At 29.4% G+C, this 11,060-nt stretch overlaps 1 protein-coding gene across 1 annotated transcript; it reads right to left on the bottom strand.

The window, feature by feature from the left end:
* Positions 1–1,346: 1,346 nt before the first annotated feature.
* Positions 1,347–8,295, bottom strand: LOC143910750 (chymotrypsin-2-like). The gene is made up of 7 exons (XM_077429346.1): positions 8,208–8,295; positions 7,142–7,346; positions 3,843–3,994; positions 2,176–2,356; positions 1,860–2,100; positions 1,641–1,784; positions 1,347–1,561 (listed from the first exon to the last, which is right to left on the bottom strand). Exons 1-7 carry the CDS (start codon positions 8,254–8,256, stop codon positions 1,415–1,417), a joined length of 1,119 nt encoding a protein of 372 aa, XP_077285472.1. The 5' UTR covers positions 8,257–8,295; the 3' UTR covers positions 1,347–1,414.
* Positions 8,296–11,060: the final 2,765 nt, after the last annotated feature.

Here is an 11,060-nt window from a genome sequence, read left to right as displayed (position 1 = left end):
TTATAATTAACAAATATTCTTATTTGTTGAAATTAAAATGTATTTTTTTATATTTTATAAAAACTTCCATAATGCATCCTCTTCAACATCTTTATTTTGCGAAGGCCGTGTTTGTGTATCTGTTACACCGAATCCGTGAAATTGTCTATTACACGCATTCGTCAAGAGAATTGCTGAATGCGTGAAAAATGCAAGCACGTTGCCCAGTTCACGGATTCGGCAAATTCTTTGCCGAATGCTTATGCGCATGTAGTCATATTATATATAATAATATGTAAATTAAACTAAATTAAACATCCTAATTCAGCTGTCACTTTGACACTTGGTTATAATATTACACGCTGTCCAGTTCACGCATTCCGTGAATCCGTGAACTGGGCAACGTGCTTGCATTTTTCATGCATTCGGCAATTCTGTTGCGGAATGCGTGTAATAGACAATTTCACGGATTCGGTGTAACATATTAACAAAAACATTTGCTTTTAGCAATGCTAAAACCATGTACATACATATGTCAAAAAACTATCAAATTTTAACATGTGAATTTAGAGATGACTATTCATTTAAGCTGAGTTCCCTAATTTTATCTATCCTCACGGGCGTATGATTAATAGTTTAAATAATATTTTCTATCGAAGTTTTGAGTGGTTTTAGATAAAAAAAGCCACTGCTTATATGTACGTAAAAAAATTTTATGAGAAAAGATTTACTAGGACAGTGTTTGTGCAATATTCTAATAAACAATATATTTTGGCTTTGTATGTACATATTTACAGTTGAAGTTTTATCTTTATCTTTCAGTGATAATCATAGATATATAATATACATCGATGGTTGTAATATATTTTGACTAGTTGCAAAATATTCCGTCGAATCCGTGTAAGTTCATTCATATCCTGAATTAAATTCCAACTGATCAAGATATACTACAACCGAAAGTACACTTCTATAAGTGGTTCTACATAAAAGTGGTACCAGGTTAGATCGAAAGTTTGGTTTTCGTGAAAATGTCACTCGACTAGTAAATAATTAAGTTGGAACGTCACATTTTTACTTAGAACACATTCTTATAGTTAACTTTATTCGTAATACTTCTAAATCATTCGTAAAAATATTAGAACGGTCAAAACTCAATTGTCAAAGATATTATTACAACTGGCGCATATTGTTGAAACTGTATTTGCGCTTGTAGAGTTTAATTTACTAGTTGATATGTATTCGAATATAAATAATCTAAAACAACAGTTGGAGTATATTACAACTGAAAATACACTTCAACTGTAACATATGTATAGATCCCTACTTTTGAAATAATGTATGGAAACGTTAAAATAAATACACATTTTCAATCAAATCAATTTATATATATGTATATTGAAACTTCAATCTTTTACAATTGTAATTTGAACAAAAACTAATTAGAAGACATGGTAGAAGAAATCCAACTATTAAATTCATATACTCGGGCGAAACCATCGGGAACTCCTTTAGCGCAAAGCTTGGAAAATGACACAACTCCATGAAGTTGATTAGCGTACATCATAGGACCACCAGAATCTCCCTATGTAATGGAATGAAAAAGTCATGATAAGTTTAATATATGTACATAATATAGTACGTAAAATAACTGGAATAGTTACAGAACATGTTCCTTGGCCCACATTGCGGAGTGTACAAAGGTGTGACCTGTCAATTACGAACGGCTTCAGAGACCGAGAGCATTCTGAATTAGTCAAAGTTAAAACTTGCAAATATTGCAGAGTGTTTGGAATCGAACCAGGATACTGAAACAAGAAAATAGTTTCATTTAATGTTTTAACTACAACATAATTTATATTTTATTAAAAAATGGCACTAACCGAAGTCAATCCCCATCCGGATACTCTCACACTATAACCGCCTCCAATATTGAAAGTCGGAAGCGAAAGAGGTTTTATATATTTACCATATGTGAACGATTGTACTGTCTTAACCAAACCTATATCGTTGGAAATGGTATTTGGATTGTATTCTGGATGTTTAATCGTTTTTGCAACGTTGAGTCGTACACCTCCGGAATTAAGATAGATCGATCCAGCGAAAACGTACTCAATGTCCATACTAGAGCAAATGTGTTCAATATTATATTTAATATATAGAATTAATAAATAAATAAAATGGCTGATTTAGTTATACCCATCGATGCAATGAGCAGCTGTGATAATCCAATTTCTATCGATTATCGTACCACCGCAACCATGTGCCATGGAGGAATATCTCAAAGATACTTGATAAGGAATTAGTCCCAATGCTGCGGAAGTTCCTCCTACAATTCTCGTATCCATTTGTTTTGAATTTGCATCTTGGGATTTTATTCCTATATTTAAAAATTAAATAAAACCGGTCAGTAATTTAGAAAATCGTTTAGTGAAAAATATTAAATGTGAAAATTATTACCTTGAAAGAATCCCAGAAACAACAGCAAAGATACGAATGGTTGAAGCATTTTCACAATTTTTAAAGATTAAACAAGTCAGATAGTCTGACTTTAAGTGTATGAATGTGAGATTCACACTCGTCTTATATACATACTTATTTTTATTAGATATTTCACTAGATTACGATTTTTAACTCGCATGTAAGATACTTCTAAGAACTAAGTACATACATATTTATATGTAAGTACATAGATATATATTATGTGATAAGAAATATGAATTATCTTTTTTTTTATTTCACGTACTTTATCCGTGTTTTCAGATATGTAGATGGGTACTGTTGCTTTAGAGGGCTGTACACCTGAAATCTTAATTTTGTTGCCGTTCCTTTCTTTGATATATATATTGAATGAATGTATATATTGAGTGAATGCGACAATATATATATATATATATATATATATATATATATATATATATATATATATATATATATATATATATATATATATATATATATATATATATATATATATATATATATATATATATATATATATATATATATATATATATATATATATATATATATATATATATTGAGTTAATGCGACAGTTGCGCTTCGACCAGATAATACGCATTTTAAATCGACAAAATCGAGGTTTCATATTCTCCTATTTTCTCCTCCAAAACTGGACCAATTTTTAAAAAAATTTCATCATCAGTATGAGAAAGATATTTTCTGTGCAACTATTGGCGTATTTTTTTTAAATCGACCGTTAAATAAGCACGCTGGACTCTTTTCGTGGGTTTAAAAAAGAGGCGATTTTATAGATGTTTGGCGGCTCCTAGCTCCTATAAAAAATAATTAATCAAAAAAATAAAACGATAGATGCACCCCAATGGTAGATATCCATAGCATATTAAAAAATAATTTCTCTGGTGCCATAATTGAGGAAGGGAGAAGTATAGTACGTTTGTATGGACAAGGCGCTGGTGTCCAGACCTCTTAATAGGTTACTTCACCAATTAAACGTGATCATTTATTTATTCTTATCGCTCTTAACAGCTCATCGAACTTTTTACGAGTCGTATTAAATTAGCTTAGAGCAGTCAGATCTAAGTTGAAATTTGTTTTTAGAAATTACCCAATATATTGCTATTTGCATGATGTTTGTGTTTGTGTTGTGAGCATACTTGAGGGGAAAAAGTAGAAATTAGTTCAAAAAATGATGCATGATTTCCAGAAGTTTTATTTTTAATAATGATAATAATTTGTACATACTCATTATATGTACGTAAACATATATTGAATGATCGCAATTTATATAAAATTTTGTTATATTATATATACTACATATTAAATTGAGTGCATTTTTATTTCTAAAAGTATATATGTAGTATATAAATCGTTATAAAGCTACTTGTTAAAAATTGTAGAAATAATCCATTCGTTGAATTTATATACTTTGGTTGAACCATCGGGATATCCTGTGGCGCATTGTGTTGTTCCAGTAGAATTAACAACATAGGATGCAACTCCGTGAAGCTCATTAGAATACACCAAGGGACCACCCTAAATAAGATAATAAAATTAATATATATTTATATATGTATGTATGTTACACCGAATCCGTGGAATTGCCTATTGCGTGAAATCCCAATACACGCATTCGGCAGCTAACTTACCCATTTGATTAATAAAGCAACGGGTTGGCACTTTTCATGAATTCGGCAATTTTTTGCCGATTTCACGCAATAAGCAATTTCACGGATTCGGTGTAACATTTAAATATAAAAATCAATATATCAATTAATTAATATATTTACATTACACAATCCTTTTCCAACACAGATATGTACAAAGGATTGTGTCTCTAATTGATTGACATTCAGCATTGGTTGTACTATACACTACCAAATATTGTAAGTGGTATGGAATTACAAAAAGGTCCATGATCACCAACTTCTTCGCCGGGTTTTATTCCTAGTCAAAGAAAAAACTATTTCAAACCAATTAAAATATTAAAATGACTACATTGAAATTGAGAATATCTAATACCTTGAAAAAATCCGATAAACAACAATGAAACAAAATATTCTTTATGCATAGCTCTAGTACGGCCAAACGTTAACGGAAAAGGGCTCTCGTTTGAATAAGAAATAAGCAATTCCTGACTCCCCTTTTATAATGCATTTATACGAATGTGATTTTAATACATATTCAAATTAATGATATGCAATTACATAGATAAGACCATTCATAAAATTGAGTATTTGTTTATTAATTTTATGCGACAAGGGATATATTTTATATGATAAGCTTTTACTAAAATTTACTTACTTACATACGTAAGCGTGTAACCATTTTTTTATAATTTAAATAAAAATAGACAACAGTTAAAATGTACATCGACTAAAAAAACAATGTTTATAAAGGTGGTTAAGTGACAACTCAGCGAAATTATGTAGCTCTTATTTACGTAAAAAAGGTGTAAGAAAAAAGTATATTTGTGATTTTAAAATTCGTCAGATAATTGATTATAAGTGTTTTAAAGCAATTAAAAAAACATCTGACTTTGGATTTCGATACTTACTTTTGGTACAGCAATACTAGATTTTCAGCTAAAGACTGCAAAAGCCAAATATTACACATATGCATGTATATTAAACGCTTATATCTCACAAATGAGAAGAAGCCAACAAAAATCAATGTCATATTCGAATTTAGTGGGTCAAACTTAGAAATAATATTATATAAAATATTGATTATTTTCTGAGCCGGTAATTACTTTTTAAGTACGTAGTAACAATATGTAGATGAAGTTTTGTGATCATGCCAAAATTCTAACTTGAGATCTTGACTAATTCGAGCTCAGATCAAACAGAAACTTAGTATCGGTTACTGAAATTCTTATCGATACTACGCGATTTTTTTTCAAATTGTTGACCAGAAATGGTGCCCCCCTTAAAGGTGCCCTATTTTTTATGTTTTTGAATGCAATTATCTCCCAAAGTGCTACCCGAATCATACAAAAATATTTTTACATGTAATAGTATTTATAAATTTTATTCCGTAATATTTTTACGGAATAAAATTTATAAATTACTTTTAGTACTTTTACCATAGAGAATCGAGGTTTTTTATGTTTTTTTCGGAAACCTTACTGCGTATTGAACTGAGATTTCATATCTAGAAATGTAAGTTTCATACCAAGTTATATAATAAGGTGAGCATTCGTCAGCCGGAGTGGCAGTATACTCGTGTTCGATTTTTCTTCCACTATTTTTTTCAACCCTTTAATATGTGCACTCCTCTTGTGAAAATGATATAATGTATAAACCTTGTAGTAATGTGATCAATCATTAAATTTACTAAAGCGGAAGTGTCAAAATGTTGTGTCAAAACAAAATCCGACATCCGTAAGTAGAGCCGTTGTCTTGTATAAGTTTCCCTACATTCGAGCTCAATTTGTATCGAAAATACTCTCATAGCCGGTATGTATGAACATGTATGTACATACATATGTATGTTTCATTTTTGAATTTTGTTTTTATACTTCTTATATTCGTCAAATAAATAGATAAAGTCGTGGCTTGGTCATGACTTTATTTATGTAAAGTTCATCCGAATTTTTTTTGTTGCTCATTGTAATTTATGCGTAAAAATAGAATGTTAGTCAATATACGGCAAAAAAAGATGCATAATTTTCAAAAATGATACCTTCAATAATGATAAGAATTTGTACATATCTAATTATACATATACATACATATGTATGATATATATTATATGTAAACCCAAATATTAGCTATCGGAATTTTCATTGAATTTAGTTTTTTTACTACATAGTGCATTCAGTACATATATTTGTTATAATATAATATTAATTGTACAGTTAATTGTTAGACATAGAAGAACAAATCCATTCGTTGAATTCATACACTCTGGCGAAAGTATCGGGAAATCCAGAGGCACATTCTTTGTTTTCGGAAATACTAATAAACGATGCAACTCCGTGAAGTTCATTAGAATATACCAACGGACCACCCGAATCTCCCTTAATAAAATAATAAAATCATTATAAAAAATTTTAAATAATTTTAAGGACTTCAATATATCAATGTATTTACCTTGAATATTCCTTGTCCAACATTACGATATGTACAAAGATGTATATATTCGATTTATGACACTGAATTTTGACATTGGGTATTGGTAATACTGTGAACTACCAAATATTTTAATCTTTCTGGATCATAAGTAATATTCTGAAATAAAAAAAAATGTAATGGACATATCTATGTAATTTTTTTTTATACAATCTTAAAAAAAATTTAAACCAGAAAAATGTAAATGTATTACTTCTTTATAAAAATATGCTCCCCAGCCAGATACTATCATGCGATAACCACCGCCGATATTAAACGTTGGAAGTTCAAGAAGTTTAATATACACACTATAATTTAGTGATTGCACGGTTTTAATTAAAGCTATATCATATTTCATAGCCCCGTCTGATCTATTGTATTTTGGGTGTTGGATTCTTTAAGCGACATCAAGTCGTATTCTTTCAATCCGTAAATATATTCTTCCGGCAACAACATAGCGAATTTCTTTGTGGCTGGCATTATCTTCGTCACTGAAATTCACTCAGTCAAATGAAAAAACAAAAAATATATATATAGCAAAAATGGTAATGTAAATAAATAAAATTTTTACTCGTGGATGCAATGAGCAGCTGTTACAATCCATTTTTTATCAATTATCGTACCACCGCATGCATGACTTAAATCGGGACGTCTTAAAGAAACTTGATAAGGAAACTGTCCCATTTTAGCATACGAACCACCGATAATCCTTGAACTGATAGGTGAACTATTTTTTGTTTGTCCATGATTGCCAACTTCTTCGTCGGGTTTTATTCCTAGTCAAAGAAAAAAGTAATTTAAAGCAATCAAAAATATGAAAATGACTACATAGAAAAATCAGATGTGACTTTATCTATGTATTTGAGGAATATAAGAGGGTCACAAAACAAAATTCAATAATTAAACAAACATACACGATTACAAATGCCGGTAATGGGAGCGTTTTCGATACAAATTGAGCGCAAATGTATGGAAACTTTCACAAGACAAAATTTCTACTCCCAGTTATCGGATTTTGTTCGAAATTTTTTTATTACTAAAAATAACTATGATTATTATACACATTAAATATCAAGAAAATGAAAATAATTTAAAATGTGAAAATAAAATAATTAAATATTGTTTAAAAAAAAATACTACTTCCGGTTTAACAATTCATACCAAAGCCTTATACATTAGTACATAAAGAATACAAATATAATTTTTCTGCTTGATACGCTTAGGGCCACTACTAGGACAGAATAGTGGCCACAACATTTTTGACTTTTCTAAGAGGAAATAATCCCACTTCCGGTTTATTAAATTTTGTCATTTTTTTTTATTTTCATCATATTGATACAAGAATTATACTTGAATTATTTCCTGAAGATCCACATGTTTAAAGGGTCGAAAAAAATAGTGGAAGAAAAATCGAAAAAGAGTAAACTGCCACTTCCGGTTGACGGATGGACACACACACACACACACACATTTTTTATAGAGCATTAAAACGTGATCAGTGATCGATTCTGAGTTCGAATCAGTCAAAATTGAGTAAGAATTTTCGCATGATCACAAAACTTCATCTATTGTACATGATAAAGTAAAATAAAAATCGAAAGTAAGAAGAGGCTAGTAAAAATGAGAATATCTTATACCTTGAATAAATCCGATAAACAACAATGAAACCAAATAAACTTTATACATAACTCTTATACGAGCAAACGTTTACGGAGAAGGGCTCTCTTTTGAATAAGGTATAAATAATTTCTATCTCATCTTTTATAGTGCTAGTTATTTACATTTACTTGATTTAAATATACATACACCCATAAGCTTATATTTAATTTTCAGTGAAAATTAAGATATTTAATTCAATGTGGTAGGTTCAAAATCCAACACTAATATTAAATGAACAGTTGTTTTTTTAACTGTTTTTAACGCATTGACAGAGGTTCAATGTTTGATATGAGCATTTTTTAAAACAACTATTAAGTTATATAAAAAGTGGATCCACCCCAGATGTATTATAATTATTGATGGCAACAAAAATTAAATATGAAGAGTTTGGTTGTGCTGCTCTGAGATCAATTTGGTGTCCAGTTAATAGTATGGATGCTGAACGATATTTCAGTAAATATAATTCAATTGTAAGTGATCGTCGCACAAATCTTAAAGAAACATCTATGGAAACACGCTCCATGCTTAGTTTTAAGAAATTTTAATTTGATATTGTATTTTTAAATTCTTGTAAACTTATATTTTAATTAAAAAACATTTTTGTGATTTTTTATTATATTTTAATTGTTGGGTTATTTTTTATTTCGATCAATCAATTCGTATATTCATACATATACATATTCGTATATTCGTATATTCATACATACATGTCACACATTATGTACATAAATTGATTTAAAACGAACTACATTGTCGACATTTATTTTCTTAGGAAATCCATTATAAAACCTTGTAATATTACCGTGCCCGCCTCACTTTGCGTAATACCATTTAACTATGTTAAATTTCAGCGCTGAGCGGAGACGTCAACGAACCGCATTTTGAATTTAGCCATGGAACAATACAACAGCGAATAGTTTTCCATTGTTCGAACGGAAATAGGGATTTCAAAGTTTCTCTCCTTATGAATAATCCAATATGATATTGCGTTAACGGATCTGTGGACGCGCCAGTGCGGTATTTGTTCCGCGGAGCTGCTAATTAAAATTGTTCCGAAAGAATTTTCGCAAGCACGAAAAGTGGGCAAGCAATCGATGTAAATCACCTCACCTTTATTTAATCAAATATTTAATTTTAATTTAATTACTAACGCTCGTATAATGTCTGTAATGTACGTGTCAAAAATTGGCCAAAATTATATTTCCTTGATGCTTCAATTAATTTTCAAATAATTTTTATAGACGAATTGATAGAACTGATAGAATTCAAATTTCGAAAAAATAACTCTTTAAATGAAATTATTTTAGACTTTTAAATCAAGTTGTATTGAATAAAACTTTCAATTACAGACCTTAATATTATTCAAGGAAGATTCGTGTTTCAAAAGATTGCTATGCCATGTTTAATAATTTGGCTGATATTATGTATTTACGAAGGAGGAGAGGAGCTTAATATGACGTTTTTGCGCGATATAATCAGTTGTCATTTGACAAATTTATCAGAGCGATTCGATTTCTATTTTCCACCAGATGACGATCCACGAAAGGGAAAAAAGGATGGATACGAAATCCATTTTTGCCATGGAATGTTGATATATTAATCTGACTGCAAATCAAGAATTAAAAAAAATGTTTTAAAACCACAACTTCACTTGCAGGCTTTTGGATCAAATTAAAAGTAGAATTCCCAGATATTTATGAACTTGCGGTGAAAACGCTTTTACCATTTGCATCAACTTACCTTTGCGAGACTGGTTTCTTAACCATGAGTATAATTAAAACAAAACATCGTAATAGTGTGGATATTTATGATCCATTGCGTGTGGCATTGTCTTCGATTAAACCACGACTGGATAAGTTATCTAATAACAAACAAGCTCATATGTATGTCTCATTAGTTTTTTTTATTTTCATTTTTTATCTTTGTCTAAGTTATGTATATAAATATTGTACTTCTTTGAATTCAATAAAATAAATTTTACTATTTAGATTTTATTTTATTTTTATTTGTTTACAAGTTTTCAACCATATACATATATAACGTTTTTATTTTAAAATATGATGCTGGTCCGTGAGAATTACTGAAAAATATATACTGGTCCACCAACTGAAATAGTTTGAGTAGCACTGATGTACATACATACATATACATATTACATACACTAAATACATAATACAAATTAAAATAATATAATAAAATATATACATACATGTATGTAATTATATACATACATGTATGTAATTATGTACATATTTTTTATATTCATATATATGTACACACGTACATATTTTATAAATATATATTTACCTTATAAATATATATGTAAATATATAATATGTAAATATATAAATATATATGTAGCTTAGAATCCCAAATCCCAAATTACGCATGGGATTCTCTTAATTTAGCAAAAAAAAAACACCTTTTTGAAATAACGGCATAGTTCATATTTTGCACGTGCACACTGTGAACATTCAAATTGTCTGACAAATTGTCTTTCATCACTTTATCAGGATAAGTGACGATTTTGTCCGAGGGTTCGGACTTTTTTTCCAAAACTCATATGATATTGATACCAACTATGTAAACGAAGAATATTTTCGATAGGAATTGATCGATCTTCGAGCAAATGATGGATTGAAATCATTATGTAATAAAAAAATAAATTTTACGCTAAATTGGTGTCAGATTATCCACAAATAAAAGCATTTGCTGGAAAAAAATATATCAAGTTTTGGTAGCACGTACATTGTACATATGCGAATAAATATTTTCGAAAATGAAATACATTAAAACGTTATATCGATCATGCTAAACCGATCTAGTATTGA

This window comes from Arctopsyche grandis, chromosome 4 (assembly GCF_051622035.1).
Source record: "Arctopsyche grandis isolate Sample6627 chromosome 4, ASM5162203v2, whole genome shotgun sequence".
In the NCBI taxonomy this organism is placed as follows: Eukaryota; Metazoa; Arthropoda; class Insecta; order Trichoptera; family Hydropsychidae; genus Arctopsyche; species Arctopsyche grandis.
The sequence above is the reverse complement of the archived record's forward strand: the minus strand, read 5'-3'. Positions and strand labels throughout refer to the sequence as shown.